Raw genomic sequence first — 23,940 nt, 5'->3', positions numbered from 1 at the left:
AAGGCTGAGGCAGGAGGATGGCAAATATGAGCCCAGCCTGTGCAACTTGGCTTGACCGGTGCCTCAGAATAAAAAAATAAAGAGGGCTCGGGATGTGGCTTATGGCAGAGAATTCTGGGTTCAACCTGAAGTACCACCAAAAAGTGTGTGTGTGTGTGTGTAGAAAATCACATCAAAGAATACCTATACTCTTCCACTGTATGCACAGACAACTGACACATATTTTTTCAGTTTTCCTTCTGTATGCATCAGTGCCAAGAGAATTGGGGTCATACTGTATACAATCATAACTTTGTTCACTTAACATGTCTGAAACATTTTCTATTATATTCTTTTAGATCTTTTCAGCAATTACTAGAAAACTGTATGTGCTGATGAGAAGTTAGGGAAGTAAGGTGGAGTGCTGCGTACCTTTTCAGCCTCTGCCTTTCCCGACCACTGACAAGGTGCTTACATATATAATGATATTTTAGGGCTTCGACTCTTTATGGTGAAGTATTTAAAACTCAGTTGATTTAGGGGGCACAAAAGCTTAATCTTAGTCTTTTACGAAGCAGGTTTTTTTGCCAGTCAAGAATTTCATGAGTTAATAATGAAATAAAATCAGTAATAATAATAGTATTTAATAGGAACCACTCAGATATATAAAACAGCCATAAGATTTTTTTCACTTAAATCAAAGGATTTAATATAGAAACACTAATCTCTTATTGAAGTGTCCAGCATACAGGTTTTTTTGTTTTAATTTATGTAAGCTTTTTTTTTTTCATTATTGCAGAAACGAATTTTAATTTTTAATCTTTAGTTTGATTTAAACATTGCTTTTAGTATGATGCCGACACCAGCTGTGCAGAAAGGGATCTGGAGAGATGTTCGTAGCAGCACACACCTGCGGCTCTTCTTCGGTTCTGGAGGTTCCAGGGCAGCCAACATTGCTTCATCAAACACATTCTTTAGGCCTTTCTGTGTGAGTGCAGAACACTCCACATACTTGACAGCCTTCAGATCTCGGGCCAGCTTTTCAGCAGTCTCTGGAGTGATAGGTTTCTGTTTGTCCTTGGCAAGTTTCTCAATAGTAGAGGGGTCATCTCTGAGATCAATTTGGGTCCCAACAAGCAAGAAAGGAGTCTTTGGACAGTGGTGAGTTATCTCAGGCACCCACTTTTCTTTCACATTTTCAAATGAGGATGGAGAGACCACTGAAAAACAGACTAGAAATACATCTGTTTGTGGATAACTCAGTGGTCGTAGTCTATCATAATCCTCTTGTCCTGCAGTATCAAAAAGCCCAAGAGTATATGGCTCTCCACCAATCATAACTGTGACTGCATAGTTGTCAAAAATGGTTGGTACATATTCAGATGGAAATTTGTTTGTTGTATAAGATATCAGGAGACATGTTTTACCAACAGCACCATCGCCCACAACAACGCACTTAATTGTCTGCATTGTGGAAATAGTTTAAATATTTCAGATTTGATGTTGACCTCAGCTTCTCCTATATAAGCTTTTATAAGCTTCATTCCTTTTTTAGGCAAATACTAATATTTTAAGTTAGAAATGTTCAGACCATTACCTGAAGAAAAGGAAATTGTTTAAAAAAAGAGAATAGAAAACCTTACGTAGTTTTGTGGAATTTTTTCTTCACGTTCACTCCAAGTACTTTAAGGAGAGAAGGTGAGATTTGCCCGTGTGCTCACCTGTGCTCCCCAGTGTGCAGCTCCACCCCACCCACCCCCAGCGTGTGTAAGTCATCCATTGGTTTTTCCCTGGAAAAACTCATCAGTGAATGTCATAAGACTTCCTTTGAATCACCAAATACAGATCTCTCTCTTTTTCCAAAGGCTGACATTTTGCTGGGGAATATACCTCAGTAGTAAAGTGCTTGCTTACCATGTTGGAAGGCTGAAATTTTGACACTTCATTTCTAAGAACACTGTGTTCATTAAGAGCTGGCACTGGTACAGGAGTTACTCACATATGGTCAGTGCCCCCTCTGTGTCCCATTGCCCTCATGTCTGCCAGCCTCCCTTCCGAACTCTGTCATGATGCTCCCATTTGATTCCAGTGTGGAGCCAGCCAGGGTTGGGACTACTGTTCTGAATTCTTAGATTTAACAGGTGGGACCTTGTTGAAAGTAATATATCAACATGTGTAGTTTCAAATGCAACCATTACTTTCTAAAGTGTTTACTCTGGCTTTTAGAATTAGCAGATACTGTTGTGTAGAGGAGATACCAGCTAAACCATTTCTAGAAGCAAAAAACTTTTGGCATTAAAAGAAGAGGATTTACTATAACATATGTGCTTTTGGATATTAATCAAGATGGAGTGTGTGAAGGTGCCAAGTTCAAAACAGCTGAAGATGCTCTTCAGGGGAAAGAAACATAGTCCTAATTCAACTTAAATGTGCCTCTCTAAACAGAATGGAGATTTTCTCCTGGGCTCAACAGGTAGTTTGTACTCCTGTGATAAGGATCTGTATACACCATTTAAGTAGCAAAAGAAAAGTTTTCAAATACAAAATACAAATCTTAACTTCTGAAAAGGAGTTGTACTGTGATACAATAACTTGGCGGAAAATAAGTTCATGATTACATTTGTTGATTTAGGAAGCATTTGATTTGTATTTATTGTGAAATACAAAAGTGAGCTTTAATTGGAAATGGAATTATTATACTGTGCCTTATTTTCATAAGTTTGTTCAAAAAAAGAAGCAATAATAAGTAATCAGTCATTTTAAAATCACCCACAAAATGCTGGCTGGGGGAGAAACTCAGAGCTTACCTCAGGAACTCAAGAAATATTTGTTGATAAAGGAATTTAATGCTGAAAATTTTCCAGTGGGAAAGTTAAAAAGAAAGGTAGAATAGCAACTTGCTCCTCTCATGCAAAATACTTGAAGAAAAGGTCAGTAAAAAGGACAAACTTATGAAAATAAGAAAATGGGTAAAATAGATTTTCCTTGATCATGAAATTGCTGACCATAACTTAGTCTTTCAACTTATTTCTCTGAAGACAATCATTTAAAAGGTAACCTCTCTATTTAGGATAGTAATATATTCCTTGCCAGATTACTTTGTGAATTTAACTGAAAAAAGCATTTAAACATTTCCTTTTACAAGAATGAAGATTTTTCAAACAAATTTGAATAGAAATTTAGCTAAGTATTATATTAGCAATGTAGTGAAGAAGTAATACTTGAAATTACAGAGAAAGTAGGAACTATAGAGAGTAATTGTATAAATTACGATTTAGCAAGTATAGAAAGGGCAACATTCATAACTACCTTGGGAAAACTAAGTAGACTTTTTTCACTTTCTTTTTTAGAAGAACAATACTCTATTGAGATATAATTCACATATATTCACATGTGGGTATCCAATTTTAACAACATGTTTTGTTGAAAAGACTCCTTTCCCCCAGGTGTGTTTTTGGCACATTGGTTGAAAATCAGTTGCTTGTAAATGTGGACTTTTTCACTTTGTTTAAGTTTTTAAGTGTAATGTATTTTTAAAGTAGTTATAGGATGCTATTGTACCTTAACCTGGGTTTCAAATATTCTTATTTGGATATTAGTTGAGGAATAAAGTTACATTTTTCTAAAGCTAAATTTTAGTCTTAAAAAAATCTATTTTTTTCTACATAAGTCTTGTAATGCACTTGCCAATGTGCTGCTTCCACCCCCCCAAATACCTGGGGTTACTGCCTTGGGTCACCGTGCCAGGGAGCCCTTGCTGTGTAAGCAGGTGTGCCCGAGACTTCTGTGGCCCTCACCCTCTAAAGTGACTCCATGGCTTGCAGTGGGACTTATGATACATTTGATTCTGGTGTGTGGAAGTGGGCAGGGGAAAGTTATATAAATACTAATACACCTGGGCTTCCTGTTGGAACACTTCAAGTCTTGAACCAGTTACTTGGCCAGCACGCCTTTTCTGTTTCCTCCAGAGCATCTCTTATCAGCCCATTTCTCACAGGGGTACAGTCTCCCTCCTTTCTTTTGCCTTCTCAAAATAACTTCATAGCTCACATTTCTGTGTGTGTGTGTGTGTGTTTGTCTGTGTGTGTACTTACTTTCTCTTATTCATTCCTTTTTTCCTTCTAATTATGAGGAAGGTGGAAATAAACAGGCTCTTTCTGCATTCCACCTCCCTGCCCTAAGCCATCGTCTCCATTCCCCACCTCTCTGCCCTGGCCTTTCTGTTCTGCTTTGGGCAGACTGTGTTATATTAGTTGTACAGCCATGCGGATTATCATTCTTTGGATATTAAAAAGCCATTGTTTGTATTTCACAGCAACACTCTGACCGTCATAAACATTTTAGCACTGATAGTGGTAAGAGAGCTTAGGAGCAACAAAAGACATTGAATAATGTGGAGGAAGAAGTTTGTAGACATAAGTACAGTAAATCCCTGACTTACGACCAAGTTCCGTTCCAGAAGACCGTTTGTAAGTCGGATGCATTCGCAAGTCCTACAAAGTGAGTCTTATACACCTTTGACACATATACAATGTAAAGCATAAGAAATCCAAACACACAGACTTCACATGAATCTTGTCCTTGTTCTTTAGAATTATGCCAGTGGTTGAACACTTTATGTTCTAAGAACAAGTGACATCTACCTTCTTTTCCCCTAGGTCCAGTCTCTCAATTATTTTCACTTTCATTTCCATGGTTATTGCTTTTCGCTTCTTAGCAGTCCCTTCCACATTACCACTGCTTTTCCTCTCGCTTCCAGACATCCTGGGCTCTGATTGAGCACAGTCCTACTGTACACTGTCGCACTGTACACACAGCAGCACAACTGTGACAATGTCTGCAGACACGTGAGCTACTTCCAGTATTTGTTTGTGCCTACCAGTGTTCATAATGCGAGGTCCGTTCCTATCTGTGAAAGTTCGCAGCTCGAATGTTCATAAGCTGAGAACTTACTGTAATAATAAGGGTGCCTGTTCTTGAGGGAAGAAAAGAGAAGAGTTAAAATTGGACATAGGTTTTACTCTTCACTGTCTTTGTCTTTTGGGTTTCTTGCATTTGAAGCCAGGCAGTGTAAGAAAGGGTCTAGGTACAGCAAACTGAGGCAGACAAAAGGAGGAGGAGAAAATCTCTTGAGGGACAGTACCAAGGGGGGAAACTCTACAGGGTCATAGCCAACCTCTGAAATGGAAGTTCTTAATCCTTTATGTATGCACATGCATGTTCACATGCATGCAACTGCAGAGACGGATTCTATTGAAATACAGACCTGAACAAATTTAAACAAATTTGTTATAGTGCTTTATTTGGACATTAAAAGCTAGACACATATCTAACAATTGTCATTTCAAAGTGGTGATGAGCGTAAATGATACAGCAGTCCCCTTCACCCAGGGGGACACACTCTGAAACTGCAGGCAGTGCTGCCCGAGGTACAAATGTGCCTGTGATGAAGTTTAATTTAAATATTGGGCACTCTTTAAGAGATTAGCAAGTAGTAATAAAATAGAACAATTATAACAATATACTAAAAGTTACATAAATGTAGTCTAAGTATCTTCTTAGAAATACTTGCAACATCAGCATACAATATTTTTTTCTTCCCTTATTACATCAAGAACTTTCACCTTTTTAATTAAAGGAAGCACTTTCCAGTCTCTGGCATATCCATGTTGCCAGCACCACTACTTTTGCACTTTGGGGCTGTTAGTAAGTAAAATAAAGGTTTTTTAAACACAAGCACCGTGATGCCATGACTGCAGATCTGTTAACCAGAATACTAGCTAGTGACCAGTGTATCCTGGACACACAAGACAGAGGGACGAGACTCGAGGGCAGGAAGGACACGGTGACATGAGGTTTTGTCACACCGTCAGAACAGCACACAATTTAAAATTCATGAATTACTTATTTCTAGAGATTTTCATGTATTATTTTCAGGCTGAGGTTAACCATAGGTAACTGGAAGCAAAACTGAAAATAAGCAGGGACTACTGTATTTCAAGATATCTCAGCAACTGTAATATAACATGAAATATTTGAATTCTTTTGGTGATAAAAATTTGCTGCTGATACAATGGTGGCTTCTTGCCCATATTTAGACCAGAAGAAAGTGCTAGGTTTCAGCTAGAGATTAGCTAAGATGAGGGCTAATTTCTTTCCCACACAACTTAGTGGAGTTTTTGAATTCCACCCCTCAACTCAATTCTCCTGATGCCATAGGCTATTATTTTTATGTAAGTTATGGGATTCCTTCATCTAAAAATATGATACTCCTTCCCAAATGAAATAAATTATACATGTAAGCATAGAATATAGGCAAAGACTGTCATACCTGTTAAATTATTAAGAAAACTTAGGGTTCGGTCAGAAGCTGCTTTTCGTATCAAACATTTGTTGGCTGCTTTTTATGCTCAGCCCTAATCTAAGTACTTTTATATTATGTAATTTTAGATATCTCTTATTCATGGGTAGCATTTACCTTAAAAAGTCATGTGAAATGATTGACAAATGAGAAGTTAGCACCTGTATTCTGTTGCAGGGACAAGTCATCTTCTTTCTAATGAACTTCAGCAACTTCACTGAGAAGAGATAACTTAATGAAGATTAAATTGATCTGGAACAAGTCATTTAATATCTCAGCCTCTCGGTTCCCTCACTCTGGCAGTTAACTATCCTCACCAGCACAGAGCTTGTTGTCAGGACTAATGAGGTAATGAGAGGAAAATAGAGGTGATATAATGATTAGTGTCGATGGTGGCAGTGTAAAGTAACTCACAAAATTCAAAGAGTACGGGTGTGGACACCACAACTAAATCTAAGACAGAATTTTATGATAGGATAGGAATCTAGTCTGGTCTAGTGTCCTCAATTTATGCAGAGAAACAAAACTAATCTTACTGCCTGTCGGACACAATGCTGGGTCTTTTTCCATGTATCTTGTTCTTTTAATATTCAGAATAATTTGACAAAGCTAGGTATTATAACACCTCTTTTCCCAAGCAGATAAGAAATCTGTTCGACATCGTGGCTAATTAACCTGTAACCAAAATTTTTATATGTTCTTTCTGCTGTAGTACAGAGGCCTTGAGTCCATTCTATCTGAGGTGGAGGTTTCATATTCCTTCAGATGTCACCTCTCTGTACCAGGCTGGTTGGTTGCAGTGTCCTCTGGTAAATGAGGGATGTCCTGTTCGTGCTTTTTATTCTGAGTTTTCAGTGTGGGCCTCCTACCCATCTCCACTTTTCTGCTCTCCTTGAGAAAAATAAAATCACTTCGTCACTTGGAGCCATTATACATTCCCAGTTCCAAGTCTCATGTGGGCCCTCAGTTGTACTAAATAGCCTTTTTTTTTTCCTGCAGTACTGGGGATTGGACCCAGTGCCTCGTGCCTGGCTAGGCAAGTGCTGTATCGCTGAGCTGCATCTCCAACCCTTTTTAAAATTTATTTTTTATTTTTATTTTGAGACAGGCCCTTGCTAAGTTTCCCAGCAAGGAGTCAAATTTCTGATCCTCCTGCCTCAGCCTCCCCAGGTTCTGGGACTATAGGCATGTGCTATCGTAGCCCTGGCTCTTTCCATGGTTCCTGATCTCTCTGTGGAAGTATCCAGGTGGCCTCTACCCTCCTCACTCAGTAGAGTAAAGGGGGGCTGCCTGATGAGAACTTGCTTTCTCTTGCTTCCCTGACAGAATTTTTCCTTCTGCCACCCAACTCTTAACACTTTTTTCCTATCTTTGCTATCACTGCTTCTGTTTGAAAGTGAGACCCTGTTGTTCTCTTTCAAGAAAAATTCTTACTCTGTAATTGATCCCACCACCACTCCAAAAAGGAAACACCCTTATTTCCCTGGTTAGCACTGTTCTCACTGGGCTCTGCTTCTCATCATACTGTGAGATCTTAAATGCTGGTGGTCTCTAATGCTGTACCCTTCCATTGTGCTCCATTTCTGCTTGTTTGATTTTTGTTTGTTTGGTTTTTTTGAGATAGGGTCTCACTATGTAGTTCAGACTGGCCTTGAACTCACTATGTAGCCCAGGCTGACCTCAAACTCATGACAATCCTCCTGCCTCAGCCTCCCAAGTGCTGGGATTACAGGGATGTGCCACCATGCCCAGCTTGTTTGATTGTTTTTTTTTTTTTTGAGACGGAGTCTCACTGTATAGCCCAGGCTGGCTTTGAACTCATGATCCTCCTGATTGCTAGGATTACAGACCTGTGCCACCACTCTTGGTCAAATGTGTTTAATCTTCATAATTACAGATCCCTTCTCCCTGAGTCATCTTGTTTTCTCACTTATGTCCATAGCTATGGTTGACACCTCCCATATTTTTTTTTTCAGGAGAGAAAGTGGGGTGCCAGGACAACCAATGCTGGTGCAACCGACAAAGGCCCTGGCCAGTCCCAGGCACTGACTTTTATTGGCAATCAATTGGGGTAAAGGTGACTTGTGGTTACTATGGAAATTAATGTAAACAAGGCTCATAAAGGACAAGACAAAGCATTCTCGAATTAGGAATAGACCAGACAAAATATATGATTGTAATTGGAACATTGTCCTTCTAGTCTGAAGGTTTTAGTTGTGGGAATGGAATTTGGGTGCAAGTTACTCTGACATTGGCACATAGGCTTCGGCCGGACTCACTTCTATAAATAAGGCAATTATGGGGTTAACTCTTCACAGCCTGCTTTGGGCATAATATTACAGTCCTCTGTATCTCCCGCTTCTTTATTTGAAAACAGAAGCTGCATCAGGTTTGGTGATCTTTGCAGGTCCCAGGGCTCTCACAGGTGAGGGGGTTTGCTCAGATGCAGCCTTTGTTTGCATTGCTTTCGGCAGGGTGTCACATCATGCTGCTTGCAGCGAATCCATCTTGGTCCATCGTGGTATATTCTGGGATGATGCCAACAGCATTTTTTTATTTTCTGTTGAAAAAAAGCAAAGCCTGGCCCCTATGTTATTAATTGTATTGAGCCATTTACCTTTTAGTTAGGACATAATTTGACAACACAAGTGTCTAGGGCATGCATGTCTGTAGATCTTTGTATCAGTGGAGTTTCAGTGGGGTATATTTACCTTCCACAAGTGGATCTAAAAACTTTTAAAGTAACAAGATCTAATTGAGCTTGTGGAGGTAGCTGTACCCCCCTTTTTGTTTTTGTAATTGTGTTTTTAGGGAAAGGTGAGTACATCCAACAATGGCTCATCCCCATGAGTTAGTCAATGGACTTGTGTCACAAGGACTTACAATATGTCTAACTGACTTAGCTGTCTATAATAATTTCCTTTATAAAGAGCATCTCCAACTGCAGTTAGGGGAGAAAGGGTGCAGTTTCAATCCAACTGCTTCAGCCTGAGAAAGGTCTCCATGTAGGGAAGACCGCAGTTAGAGATTCTCTTCAGAGAGCTAATTTAATAGCCCTTAAATAAAAATCATGTTGTAATTTGACAATTATAAACTCTTTATAAAGTTGACCTGGTGGATTTTGGTTAAAAAAAAAAAAACTAGCGCATTTGTTGTTGATTTTATCGATATTATCACTTGGAATTTGGCAGCTTATAGGCAAGAATAAGCAAAATTTTTGAAAAATGAGAGCATTATAATCAAAATATAAGTACTGAAATAAAAAACCAGGTTGGGGAAAGAGCCATGTTTAGAAACTGTTTTTAAAGGACTAAAACAGTGATTGTAACTTGCTGGCTCTTAGACTCTTTTATTAATGGAGGTTATCTATAAGTCTGATATTTTGTCATAATTTTTCTTTTAATTTTAATGTAAAAAGATTGAAAATTTAATAATTTTTAAATTACAATTTTAGCTAAAAATTTAAAAACTCATGTTGAGGTCTATAAATTTTACCAGTCTTTTTTTTGGTACTGGGGATCGAACTCAGGTCCTTCTGCTTGTGAGGCAGGCAGCGCAACCACTGAGGTAAATCTCCGGCCCCTACCATTGTTTTTTCTAATGACCCATAACGGATGAGTCACCAGTGTAGTTGGCAACTGCCAGTAGGGGTCAGCAATTGGAGCCCCTTCTTATATCCAGCTTTACTACTATGGTCTTGACTTCATATATCTTTGGATTATACTTTTCTACTGGGTGTTTAGGACCAAGTTAAGGTAAGACCTATATTAATTAAAATTAACCTCTTGCTGTCTATCAAGGCCAATTAAGTGTCCACAGGTGTTACTTTGAACCCTGTATAGAGCTTCTCAGCTCCTGTCAGTGTCAGCAATCGGGATGTGTCACGGCTTTGCTTGACCATGTTGCTCTCTGTGAAAGCATGGGAGATTTTTCCCTACAAGTGACACTCCTTTGGCACACTATTGATTCTTATCTTTTTGATGTCCAACAATCTCCCTGCTCAGGAGGTTGGGTGACTTACCAAAGTTGTAGGATCTTGTAGCAAAGGTTCTTTCATGTCCTGGGTTGTTTGTAGACCTTGAAGACCCAGGGCCAAATTGTTGGCTGTCTTCTTAGTCCAGTTACCTTTCTAGTTCTGGTCTCTAAACTTTAGTTGTTGAACACCCAGAAGAGAAGATCAATAACACTAGCATTGCAATGTACCTCCCATATTTTAATCTCCAGTTGTCTTCATTCCCCAGCTTTGATCCATGTTTTCTATTTCTCCTTGCAGGTGTCACCGTAAATTGATCCCAGAGTACACACGTCGTGTGTGTCTGTCTTGTCTCTGTCTCTGTGTCTCTCTCTTTCTCTGCCCCACCCCCCCGTTTTTCTCCTCAGAAGCTGCAACTCAATTAAACTCTACTCCTCCTACCCAAACAGAACAAAATGGGATAGACAGCAGAAACATTCCCTGCTTGTCCTTCACTCAGGTGCAGCCTGGGACACACCCACTTAGATCATGCAGGCGCATTTACTGGTACAGTTTGGGAGTTGCTGCAGATTTCTTGTCTTAATGGGTTGGAGAAAATGGATATGTTGTGAGTCTCCTAAGAAGTACCATGAGATGTTTGGTTTTCTTATCTAATATTCTGTAAATGGCTTTGTGAGGAAAACATTCTGTTTTTCTCATTTCTGCACACAGTTCTATTTAGGCCAGGCTTACATGTGTGTACTCTATTTATGTAGTTAATCTTAGATCAGAAGAATCATGTCTGGATAGAAACCTTTTATATTAGCATCCTAGACACCATTTGTTCAGGTTTTGGGAGCCTTTGTTTAATCCACTTACATCCTTAATCAGTTTTAAATTGGCTGTGATGAAATCTTTGCTACCCAGTGATGAGGTCTGAAACATAGAGAAGAATTAAACTAGAAACCTGTAATACCTGTTCAGCCTGTGCTGTAACCAAGACTGGGCAGATTCCTGTAGGATCCATTTTGAGGAACTTCCATAGTTAGTAGTGTGTAATATCTTTTATCCTGTAAAATGTCATAGTTACATAGAGAACGCTTATAAATGGGCTTTACAGAAGGAAAAATCAACTAGTATTGTTCCAAGTACCATAATTTAAATTTGGTTTCAGTTTTTAAGACGTGTATAAGTTTGAATAGCTCTTCACTTCAGCAGCAAAGATTTATTGAAGACTAAATCTTGAAGGCACTGCCTTGGAACCTTAGAAAACACAACATTGAGCAAAAGGCCCCTACCTCCAAGGGGACATGGCATGCGTTAGGATGCTTCATTTCAACAAGTAGCAAGCCAGGGTAAGCTGGTGTAAACCTGACCGTGGCTGCCTCGTTGCTCACCAGAATTCCAGAGGTTATGATGCATTTGGAGCTTGTTGTCATTTGCATTGTTCCTCTTCTGTCCCTTACTTTAAAGAGGCCTAGAGTATATTGCATTTACTGTTCTCATTATAATTACATTCACATTTTACTTTCATGAATGGCCTATTTAAGAATAAAAGTATTCAGACGTTACACATTTCAATTCCACCTTTTGCTATATATTGATAACAAATTAATAGTTAATCTAGATGAGGGGATTCCTCTTATTTAGATATTTCGACGAAACTAATTCATGGACCCAGCCTATCCAAGTCTAGATTAAGATAAATAATACTCTGAAATTATGGTACTCAAACGTGTCAGCTTTGTGATACTTGTTGGTTAATACTAAGATTTTTCAATTAGTTGGTTTGATTTGGGAAGTACTCCTGATGTGTGGAATTACTGTGTATTTCCTAGTACTCTAATTCTGTTTACTATCTAAAAGTCTATTTTTATATGATCTAACTTTTTTTGTTTTTACCTGTGTTCATGCTAAGTAGTGGTGACTTAATGAGACCATCTCAGAATAAACAAAAATAATTTTTAAAAGATCACTGTACTCAGTAGATAGCAAAGCTGTTTTGGTAAATATGATATTTCGTGGTTAAGAAGACAGACTTTGGAATCGGGAAGACCTGAGTTAGAATTCTAGCTTTAACCTTAGTAACTATCTTTGGAGAACTTGCTTAACATTTCTGAACCTCAGCTTCCTTACCACTGTGTAAAATGAGAATAATAATATCTAACTCAGGATTGTTACAAGGGTAACGTAGAGTTCATAGTGCATAGTAAGTACTCAGTAAATTACAGCTACTTTTAATTTTTTTGTTTTGGTACTGGGGATTGAACTCGGGACCTTGTGCTTGCAAGGCAGGCGCTGGAACCACTGAGCTAAATCCCTGGCCCCTAATTTTTTGATCTACTTAAGTTGAATCAAAGTAGTAAAAGATGGACACTTTTTGACCTATGTGCCTAGAAACACTCCCCCCTTTTTGTTTTGTTTTGAGACAAGACCTCTCAAAGTTGCTGGTCTATGCTGATCTCAAACTTGAGATCCTCCTACTTCATCCGTTCTAGAACCTGGGAATACAGGCATGCACCACTGTCTCTGGCCTAACACTTTCTCTTTCTCTTTTTTTCTTATTAGTGCATATTAATTATACAGAAGAATTGGTTTTATTGTGGCATTTTCTTTTTTTCTGTTTTCCTTTTTAATACAGGGGGGTCTGTCTGTGTAGTCCAGGCCATCCCTGAATTGGCTTTCTAGCCAAGGCTGGCCTCGAACTTGCAATCCTCTTGCCTCAAATTCCCAAGTGCTTGGATTCCAGGTGTGTCCCACCACACCCAGATCATCATGGCATTTTCATACATGCATGTACATACTTTGATCATATCCACCCACCCCATTGCTCTCCTCCACCCTTCCCTCCCTGAACTTTTATTTTAATGGCACTTTTGGGGAAGGTATGAGCAATTAGGTCTTTTAAAGGGTATACTTAAGTTTTCATGTGTTTTATGACATGATTAAATTTCAGAAATCTACTTGAAACATAATTAAACAAATGGACCCAACAAGATTTAAATAATATTTCTTTTAAAAACATATCCAGGTCTTTACACTTTTGTAATTATTAATGCACTTATTCCTTGTAACTTTGAGGTAGTTAATAAACTATTTTTTAACATGTTACATAAGAAAATAGAGGCAAAAAGAAGGCGGTAACTGCCCAAAGTCATACAGGTAGTAAGTGGTAGTAAAGTTGGGATCTGGCTCCAAGGTTTTTGTTCTTCAGCTACATTATGCTGTCTCCCTGTTCTTTTTTCAATAAATTGTGTAAGGGAGCTTTTAAAATAGTAACAGTATGCTAAAATATAAAAGAAAAAATAAGTTCCAAATTAGAGCATGGTTGAAGAAAGTTTAAGCTAAATTTAACATATGTGTCTTATTCTGTGTAGTGTTGACCTTGTGGGGACGTTGCAGTAAGGGACTCATCGAGGCTCCATATGCCTGGATTCTGGTGTTATATACCGGAATGGCACTGACAGGGTTAGCCCGTTTTCCCTAACGTTCTCTTTTTTTCACTCGAGTGTCAGATGTTTGTCTGTGGCTGTCTTTTCCTGAGTGGGATCCATGTTCCTACTCAGCTTTCACACATTATCGATGGTCACTCCTCCATGGTCTGCCACATCCCAAATCTGTTGTTTATATAAAACCTTACCTGATCCTGGCTGTGACTTGGGAACTTTCTTCCTTAGCACCTGTGCAAGATCAGAGGCAGGCAGCTGAAATCATGATTTCTCCAGTCTCTCCAGTTTACTAATTAAGTGTCAGCTTTCCATATATGTACCTGCAATAATGTAGATAATGATAAACTGACCTTTTGCAAAAACCTTTTCTCCTGAAAGCGGGAGTGACTATGGTAGCATAAACTTTTCCCCCTAATGTATGTGGATCATTTGACCTTTGACTTATTACTCTTTGTGACTCCTGTCTAGTGTTGTCTACCTTATATTTTAAATCCACTTACCAAATTTATCAAATAAGCCATTGGTTTAAAAATTTTTATTAATGTCTTTCTACCGAAACCAAAGGAAGGAAAAGTTGCTAAACATATATTCATTCAGACACATAATAACTACTCCCTGTAGACTTAACACTTCATTAACAAACTGATGTATTCACACACCCGTCCCTACCTTCCCCACCTCATCGCTTACCTAATTGTTGTATCTGTTTGCGATGGTTTCCCTTTTTGCAATCCCTACTTTCTATATAGATCAATCATGAAAGAAATCTCTAAGGTAACCTTGGAGCAGCTTCTGGGAGCCAAGAAGAGTAGATCCAGAAAGTTAAAATGAATGTCTTTCAAAGCAGGTGAACTGAATGCACCTACTCAGAAGATAGATAAAAGTGGAATCAGATGCAATAGTGCATCAAACTTGCATAAGACTGCGGGGTTTCTGGGGCTTTTCCCCCTCCTTTGGAAATACAGCTGTGTGCTGATTCAATCTTGATGCTAAGATAATTTTTGTGTGATTCTTAACTGTGCTGATAGCTTTCAGGTTTTGAAATCCTGTCTGTTCCCCATTGGTTTGACCTGTGTTACTCCACAGTTTTTCATCTCATTAGTTCCATTCCATTCGTGTCACTCATTCAAACAAACAAAAGATGGTAGTTCAACCTCTCATTTGCACTAGGTGGTGTGTTCTTGACTGGTGTGACTCTTGTGAAAACACAGTCATGGTCACTATCCTCATGAGATCTTTATTTTAGTAGGGGAGGCAGTTGTCACACAAAGAAATGGAAATTAAAACTATGAGAAGCTAACTGAAAGACAGGGGTATCGTGTCCTAAGACCTAGTTACAGAGAGTTTACTAAATTGAGATCCAAAGGAGGAACAAACATTTCTTAGGCCAAGAAGGAAAGGCACGTCACTCTAAGTACAGAAGTAGTTTGCCAGAACGATTTGTGAGGGAGCAGTGTGGTCAGTTTGAGGAACCCAAGGAAGCTATGTGTTTGGAACACATAGACTAAGAAGCCGGGCTGAAGGAGCAGTAGGAATGGACTTGTGATGAGCAGAAAGGCAGGCAGTGTTTCTCCTAAGAGTAGAAGGGTGGCCATGATAGCACTTCTGTTTTGAAAAGCTTATCTTGTGAGAAGAAATGAGAGGGAAACCTTAATAGATGTGGAAAAATTAGGAGGGAGTCCGTCACAAATGTCATTTTAATCGGTTTTCATTCATAAAGTACTGCTGGGATTTCTCCCTCTTTGTGGTTTGTACTTGGGATTTGTGGATTGGGAGCTTGGCCCTCCATTTGCCTCGCAAAGAACCTTCAGGGCAGTGGGGGAGTCAGTGCCAGGGCTCTGACTGTTAGCTGTCTGGCTTCTTGGTCTTGGGTGGGCAGCTGTCACTCCTAGAGAATAACCTCGGGGAATGAGGTGCTGGTGTCATCTTAGAGCCCAGTGACGTCAGTGGCTGCCATTCCTTTTTCTCTTCTGTTAGGTAAGAAATGCCTCGGTGGTGGTGTGGCAGTAGCTGTGACAGCAGAAGAGTGATAGTAGCAAGGTGCACTCACATGTCAGGCTCAGTCCACACCCATTTTTTCTTACATGTCGAATAAGGTGCTGGAACTTTTCCCCACTTTCAGATGAGGATGAAGCCCTTGACAGGTCTATGAAATTGCAGAGCAGGGTTTGAATTTGGGCAGTTTACTTTTAGCATCCGGGCCTTTAACCCTTCCTTAAGTGGTGACAGGCTCTGAGTGGCAGGTAGAGAGGCTGGGGAGACCCCAGGGCCACAGTGCACAGTAACCATGGAAGCAGGCTTCCTGCCCAGGCCCCAACGCCTGAGCCCATGCTATGTCTCTGAGTGGATCACAGACATCAGGGGCACAGCTTTATTTCAGAAGCATCGGGCTGCAGATGTCTGCATCTAATTCACACGGCAGTCAGTCCTTTCCTTTTCGGGTCTCCTAGGCATTATTTCCATCAGTAATAGCACATTTTTAATTTTGAAACCATATATTCCATTGTAGGGGTACATTATAATTTACTAAATTCTTTTAATTTTAGATAATAAAATAGTGTTATGGGAGCAATGAAAGGCATACAGCGCTTCCCAACCAGAATGACTACAATAAAAAAATAGAGACTAATAAATGTTGATGAAGATGTAAAACTTGCTAAAACTCTAATAGGACTGCAAATTGACTAATAATTCCAACAGAATTATGTGTGTGTGTGTATATATATATATATATATATATATCACCATAACATATGTACAAGATGATTCATGATAGCTGTGTTTAGTAATTTTTCTCCGAAATATCTAACAGAATTATGTATGTTCACCATAACACATGAACAAGATTGTTCATGATAGCTGTATTAATAATAACAAAAAAAGGGCTGACAGCCTCTTACTTGGTGTCAGTCCACCTCTGCCGAGAGGAGCAAAACGCTGAAGAGAACGCTGAGTAACCTGCCCATGGTAACAGTGCAGCCTCGCATCATAGAATTTGAATCAAAGGAGTCTCATTGCAAGATTTTCATCATTACAGAGGGATCGCTTACACCTGAGAAGAACTACAGAGCAGCACGTGCCAGAGGTAGAAGTCCAAGTGAAACGCGGAAGGACGGCCTCCTTGAGCAACCAAGAGTGTCAGTTGTACCCAAGGAGTTCTCAGCAACAGCAAGCTCCTGTGGTGGATTTCCAAGCGGAGCTGAGACAGGCGTTCTTAGTTGAGACCCCGAGAGGTGGTTAAAGAGTATTGGAACATTAAGACTCCACCTGCTGTCTGTGAAACTTGTGAACACCTTGCATTGTCTCTAGGATAACCTACATCATACCTTTATAGCTGTCCCCTAGGTATTAAGGAACCTGAAATTTTATCATTGACACTGGATTTGGCAGAAGAGGAATCATGACTGTGGGCAAAAGCAGCAAGATGCTGCAGCACATTGACTACCGAATGCAGTGCATCCTGCAAGATGGGCGGATCTTCATTGGCACTTTTAAAGCTTTTGACAAGCATATGAATTTGATCCTCTGTGATTGTGATGAGTTCAGGAAGATCAAGCCAAAGAATACAAAACAGCCAGAACATGAAGAAAAGCGGGTTTTGGGTTTGGTCTTGCTGCGTGGGGAGAACTTGGTATCCATGACTGTGGAAGGCCCACCACCTAAAGATACTGGCATTGCTCGAGTGCCACTTGCTGGAGCTGCAGGAGGTCCTGGGGTTGGGAGGGCAGCTAGCAGAGGTGTACAGCTGGTGTACCAATTCCCCAGGCTCCTGCTGGATTAGCAGGCCCTGTCCGAGGAGTTGGGGGTCCATCCCAGCAGGTAATGACTCCACAGGGAACGGGTACTGTGGCAGCTGCTGCTGTTGCTGCAACTGCCAGCATTGCTGGAGCCCCAACCCAGTACCCACCAGGAAGGGGGACTCCACCCCCTCCTGTAGGCAGAGCAACCCCACCTCCAGGCATTATGGCTCCCCCACCTGGTATGAGACCACCAATGGGCCCACCAATTGGGCTTCCTCCTGCTCGAGGGACACCAATAGGCATGCCTCCTCCAGGAATGAGACCTCCTCCACCAGGAATTAGAGGTCCACCTCCCCCAGGAATGCATCCACCAAGACCCTAGGATACTGTTGATCTGTCCAGTTATTTTTCCCCCCACAGTGCTTCTTGTGAAATTGTATAGGTTGTTTGTGAGCTTTTTGTCCCCTCTTTCTGCATTAATAATAGCTAATAATAAATGCATATAGCAACTAAAAAAAAAAATAATAACAAAAAAAGGAAACTATCAGAATGTCCATCCCTAGTAAGTAAATTAATTGTAACATGTTTAGGCAGTAAAATATTGTGCCACAACAAGAATAAAAATCCTACAGCTATGTGCAACTGTGTGGTTCAGTATCACAAACATAAGTTTTGATGCATCTGAGCTCTTGATGTATTCATGTAGGTTTCACTCAAAAGCCAAACTGCTGGTGTCCTCCTGTATGAGGGCAGGCTGTTCTCTGGGACATAGGCCCGTTGTGATGACGCGAATCAGCACTCACACAGCAGGCCAGGGCAGAGGTTCCAGGCTGTGATTGAGGGGAAAGCTGTGTCCTCTCCTTGCAGCTCTTCAGGAACTTGCGCTGTGCAGTCTCTTGTCTGTAGCGTGGAGTTCCAAGGGCTCACTTCGCACATTCGGTTGCAGAGGGTGGCAAGTTCCGGGATCGGGGGTGGAGGTGCAGGTAGAGTGTGCTTGTGAGCCGGGAGAAACAGACCTGGGTAGGCAAGTCTGCCTTGCAGTTATTTTGGCTGTCTTGCAATCCGTTGTAGTTTTCTTTCTCATGCATCCTAGTACATTGAGGTCTTCTTCTCATGTCTATGAATATAAAGCTCATTACAGTTTTTAAAAGCAGATTATTTCATTGAACAGATGGGATGAAATTAATTGAATGTGCTCATGTTGGTGGATTTTTAAAAATTTTTTGCTATTAATAACAGTGCTACAGTGAAGATCCTTGTTCAGAAAATCACTTTCATGATAAGGTAGAAATTATTAGAAGTAGAATTGATAACTGTGCCAGTTTTTAAGGTTTTGGCACATATTCCTGAACTGCTCCCAGATCGTCTCTAATGCCCTTTTTTTCCGGCTATATTAGTAATTCTTAACCAATTAAAAAATAAATTTGAAGGTTTTTTGTATACTTGAGGTTTATAAAGGGATGTTTGGGATATGTGTATATAGTAAAATTATTACTATAGTGAAGCATATTATCTCACGTAGTTACTTATGTTGTAACTACAGCAGCTAAAATCTTATTTAAAAGTACATTTTTATTAGCTATAGTCCTTATGTTAAGTGATTTTAAGTAAGTTAGGCTTATTATTTGGTGGTTGGTTGGTTTGTTTGTGGTACCGGGGATTAAACCCAGGGCTTTCATATTGAGCTGCAACTCCAGCCCTTTATATTTTTTGAGACAGGTTTCGCTTTGTGTCGCTATGGGCTGCAATTTGTGATCTGCCTCAGTCTCCCAAGAATGCTGGGACTACTAGCTGCAACAACTTTCTTGTTTATATTTTGATATTTCTTTACTGCCAGAAAAATTTTTGTTCCAAAGTACTCAATCTATCACTTTTTCCTTTTTTAGTTTCTGCTTTTGGTGTCATATTTGAATTTACCCTTAGATTATAGAAGTAGCTATATTTTCTTCTAGATGGATATGTTTTTATTTTTTCTGTTGTCATTTCTAGTCTACCTGAAAATGATCTTACATGTAGACTTTTAACTTTGTTTTTTTGCTAAATAGTCATTTTGTTGTCCAAGTAGCATTAGCTTAAAAGACAGAGAGAGAACTTTACATAAATCAGGAATTTTTAAAGTGTTTTTATAATTAGAATGGAGCATGGTAGAAAGTATCAGCTCTCTGGGTCATTTGAAGCAGAGAAAGCCTTGCCGCCCTAAGCAACAACAAAAAAAAAATCACTGCATATGTTTTGGGATTGTATTTAGCCACTATGTTGTGTGTTCTTTGTGCTATCATCTATTGAGACTAGTACACTTGCCAGACTGTGTGCTGGTGGAAGCTAACAGTCGATTCAGTGGAAATTGAGATCATGATAACTTGGGGGATTATTTTTTCCTTTATGAATATCATTTAAAATTATTTAATATATATGACTGTTACAGTTACTACACCTGTAATCCCAGCACTCAGGAGGCTGAGGCAGGAGGATCACCAAGAGTTTGAAGCCAACCTGGGCTACATAGTTCAGGGGAGACCCTCCCTCAACCCCCCCTCCCCCCCATAACCAAAGCCCTTGAGCCTGGCTAGACATTTTATTAACATAATGTTTTCCCTTGGTTTATGTAACACACTTTGAGGTAGTCTGTGTATGTGCAGCAATTGTAAGGTCTGTAAAAGGAGAGGAAACCTTTCTTCCTTGCAGGCGGCCCTTTGTTCAGTCAGCAGTAAGCTCAGGTTTTGTGAACAAAAGAACAAAACTTGGGTGCCAGATTACTAACTCAAGGGTCCAAGGGAGCCACCTATCTTGCTTCTCAGGGTCAGTTTGTATTTGTTAAGGTTCCCTTGGTCGCAGAGACAAAAGCTAAGTTGACTTCATCAAAAGAAGTTATTTCTTAAGATTGGAGGATTGTTGGAACCATCTTGAAAGGATTGCTTCCCAGATGAGCAGTGGGCTTGACTGAAACCTGGGGCCTTGACCAGGGGCTGCCACTGAGAGGCACAGCTGTCCCTCTCTTCCTTCAGGCCACAGTTCCCAGGAGACTCTACTTGCTTAATGAGAGGACCGAACCATGTGTAGTGGATGGAAGCATTAATTTGCCAGTGTTAGACTGACTTTTAGTTCCACAGAATCAGCTATTTCTTAAGCTCCAACCTCATAGTAGAAACATGGCCTGTTGGAACTCTTCCACCTCCTCAGCTAATGTCTGTTACCCGGTCCTTCAGCCTCAGCTCTACAGGTCTTGATTTCCTTACATTCCTTTCCATTTTGCTACACTCTCCACAGAAATCCAACCAGAGATCAGCTTCCTGATCCAGGGGAGCTGAATGGTACTGAGGAAAATGACACAAGTACTGATGTTGCTGTCTTGTACTTGCCTTTGGTTGGCTGGAGATTGTCCTAGTGACTCAGCTTTCTGTGTGGCACCTATGATGGCATCATTAATCATTACAGTTTCTACACTGGATTTCACTGCAGTCTGTGCTACTATTTTAGTCAAAAGTTAGGCTACATCAGTTAGTGGAGAGATGAAAGTCAACTTCATTTCATACTAGTCAGAAGTTTGTATTTGTTGTTTCTACCCTGTTTCCCTGCTCTAGAAGGAACTGTTGATTATTTCAGAACTTAGATTTCAACCCATAAAACCATGTAGTATTTGGAATAGAGACAAACTTCATATTGACCTCAAGATTTAAGATCTTTTCAGGTAGACACAAGGGACAATTGCCTGGCTGCCATCTTGCTTCATTTCTTTCAAAGTATTCTCTTTAGGGCTTCCTGGCCACCATCCATCCCGCCACTCCCAGTCCAGAGGAAGGGGCTTCTAGGCCAATGTCCGTCCTGCCACTCCTGGCCCAGAGGTAGGGGCTTCTGAGCTACTGTCTCACCACTCCTGGCTTAGAGGGAGGGGCTTCCGGACCACTGTCCATCCCACCAATGGCAGTCCAGAGGAAGGGGCTTCTGAGGCACTGTCCCACCGCTCCCATCCCAGAGGAAAGGGCTACCAGCCTGCTGTCTGGCCCACCGTTCCCAAACCAGAGTAAGGGGCTTCTGAGCCACTGTCTCACCTCTCCCAGCTCAGAGGAGGTGAGCTGCGCGGGTGCCAACAGCACACACACACACACACCCTGCCTCCCAGGTCGAAATGAGAAGACACGTAAATAAGTCTCAACACCACACTTGCAGATCATCTACAGCAACCCCAAAGGGAAATGAGATGGAACACTCTGATACTCAACCACCTAGACCCCCTGAACTGGCAACAAAAGAGAATCTGGAAAAAATGAAATCAGAAAAAATTTCTCAGATAATAGCAGAGATTGTGCTCATAGTGCAAGACATGATTAATGAATTTAGAGAGGAGCTGAGGAACAGGATGGAATCTCAACATAGGAAACAAATGGAATCCATAAAACAGAGGCAAATAGATTTCCAGGAGATGAAAAACTCCATTGAAAGTCTACACAGCAGAATGAGCCAATGTGAGGACAGAATGTCAGATATAGAAGATAAAATTGCAATTAGTGACCAGGAAAAAAAGAAAAATTGCTTCAAAATTGTACGGGGACATGAGAAATCAGTCCAGCAGCTGCTAGACAATGCAAAGAAGAATAAGATAAGACTGATTGGAGTCAAAAAAGAAACAGGAGAGAGTGCAGATGACCTAAAAAAACTCTTCACAGAAGTAATGGCAGAAAACTTTGCAAGCAGGGAAAAAGAACTTGACATACAGATAAGTGAGGCATATAGGACTCCAAATAGCCTTGATCAAAAAAATCTACACATAGGCATATAATTGTTAAGATTCCAGAAACCCAACAGAAGAACAAAGTTCTACAAGCAGTTAGAGAAAAGAAACAAATCACATACAAAGGAAAGCTCATCAGAATCGCAGCAGACTTCTTAATGCAAAGCCTCAAGGCAAGAAGAGCTTGGAGTGACATATTCCAAGCCCTAAAAGAAAACAGCCTCCAACCCAGATTGATGGACCCTGCAAAACTATCTTTCAAAATTGGTGGAGAAATAAGATACTTTCATGACAAAGAATACTTGAGGAACTTCATGAATACCAAACCAGCACTCCAAAAAATTTTAGACAATATCCTAGGAACACACAATGAGGATCACAACCCCAGGAAGCAAAGCAGAATGAACTCATCTGGCACAACAAGAAGTTAAATGTAAAGGGGGAGAACCCAACGAAAAGAAAAAGTCATGACAATGATAAGTCAATAAGTTTCAGTTATAACCATCAATGTTAATGGTCTCAACTCACCAATCAAAAGAAATAGACTGGCAGAATGGGTCAAGAAGCAAGATCCAACAATATGCTGCATACAAGAAACACGCTTAATTCAAAAGGAAACTCATAGACTGAAAGTTAAAGGGTGGAAAACAATGCTCCATGTGATGGGAACCCAAAAACAAGCAGGAGTAGCTATCCTCTTTGCAGATCAAGTAGATTTCAAACCAACACTGATTAAGAGAGACAAAGAAGGACACTACATCCTTGGAAAGGGTACAATCCAATAGGAAGAGATGACAATCATAAATATCTGTGCACCAAACACTAGTGCACCCAACTATATAAAACAAATACTAATGGACATGAAAAGTCATATATGCATTAATACAATTGTAGTGGGGTACCCCCAATGCCCCACTGTCACAAATAGATAGATCAACTAGATAAAAAACAAGCAATGAAATACTAGAACTCAATTGAACTCTTGAACAAATGAACTTAACAGATGTTTACAGAGTCTTCCACCCCACAAAATCAGAATACACATTCTTCTCAGCTGCACATGGGTCATTCTCCAAAATAGACCACATACTCACACATAGAACATGTTTAAGTAAGTGCAAAGGAATTGAAATTATCCCATGTATATTATCAGACCATAGTGCGTTGAAATTGGAGATCCATAGCAAAAGAAACTTAATTTCATGAACACGTGGAAATTGAACAACACACTTCTGAATAACCAGTGGGTCACAGAGGAAATTAAAGAAGAAATCAGACAGTTCCTTCAATTAAATGACAATGACAATACAACATATTAGAATCTATGGGACACAATGAAAGCAGTCTTACAAGGGAAATACATAGCAGTGAATACGCATATTAGGAAAACAGAGCAAGCCCAATTAAACAACCTGATGCTGAACCTCAGGCTTCTAGAAAAAGAAGAGCAGGACAACCCCAAAGCTCATACAGGAGAGGAAATTATAAAGATCAGAGGAGAAATCAATGCAATGGAGACTAAGAGAATGATACAAAAACTCAATGAAGCCGAGAATTGGTTCTTTGAAAGAATCAACAAAATTGACAAACCTTTAGCCAACCTTGTCAGGAAAAGGCCCAAATCCATGCAGTGAGGAATGAAAAGGGTGAAATTACAACAGACCCAGCAGAAATCCAGAGGATCATCAATACCTACTTCCAGAACCTATACGCCAATAAGATGGACAACA

General features: G+C 40.1%; 1 protein-coding gene and 3 pseudogenes across 19 annotated transcripts in view; 3 read left to right on the top strand and 1 right to left on the bottom strand.

Annotated features, from left to right (window-relative positions):
• Positions 1 to 23,940, top strand: part of Plekha5 (pleckstrin homology domain containing A5) — a 231,805-nt gene that overhangs the window by 31,674 nt on the left and 176,191 nt on the right. The window contains exon 3 of one of the 19 annotated variants that reach the window (XM_087213495.1): positions 6,518 to 6,688. The exons of the other annotated variants lie outside the window; for them this stretch is intronic. Within the exon in view, the coding sequence (XP_087069621.1) occupies positions 6,684 to 6,688 (5 nt within the window). The 5' untranslated portion in view covers positions 6,518 to 6,683. The remainder of the gene's footprint in view (positions 1 to 6,517; positions 6,689 to 23,940) is intronic. 19 annotated transcript variants of the gene reach the window in all.
• On the bottom strand, positions 768 to 1,495 carry LOC101707328 (cell division control protein 42 homolog pseudogene; annotated as a pseudogene).
• On the top strand, positions 14,498 to 16,982 carry LOC147827494 (SNRPN upstream reading frame protein pseudogene; annotated as a pseudogene).
• LOC106009458 (small nuclear ribonucleoprotein-associated protein N pseudogene) lies at positions 17,142 to 18,116 on the top strand (annotated as a pseudogene).

The sequence above is a fragment of the Heterocephalus glaber genome, unplaced genomic scaffold (genome assembly GCF_053883595.1).
Source record: "Heterocephalus glaber isolate CG9 unplaced genomic scaffold, H.glaber_assembly_v1.0 deba00001444, whole genome shotgun sequence".
Lineage (NCBI taxonomy): Eukaryota > Metazoa > Chordata > Mammalia > Rodentia > Bathyergidae > Heterocephalus > Heterocephalus glaber.
Note: the sequence above shows the minus strand (reverse complement) of the source record. Positions and strands in the feature narration are given on the sequence as shown.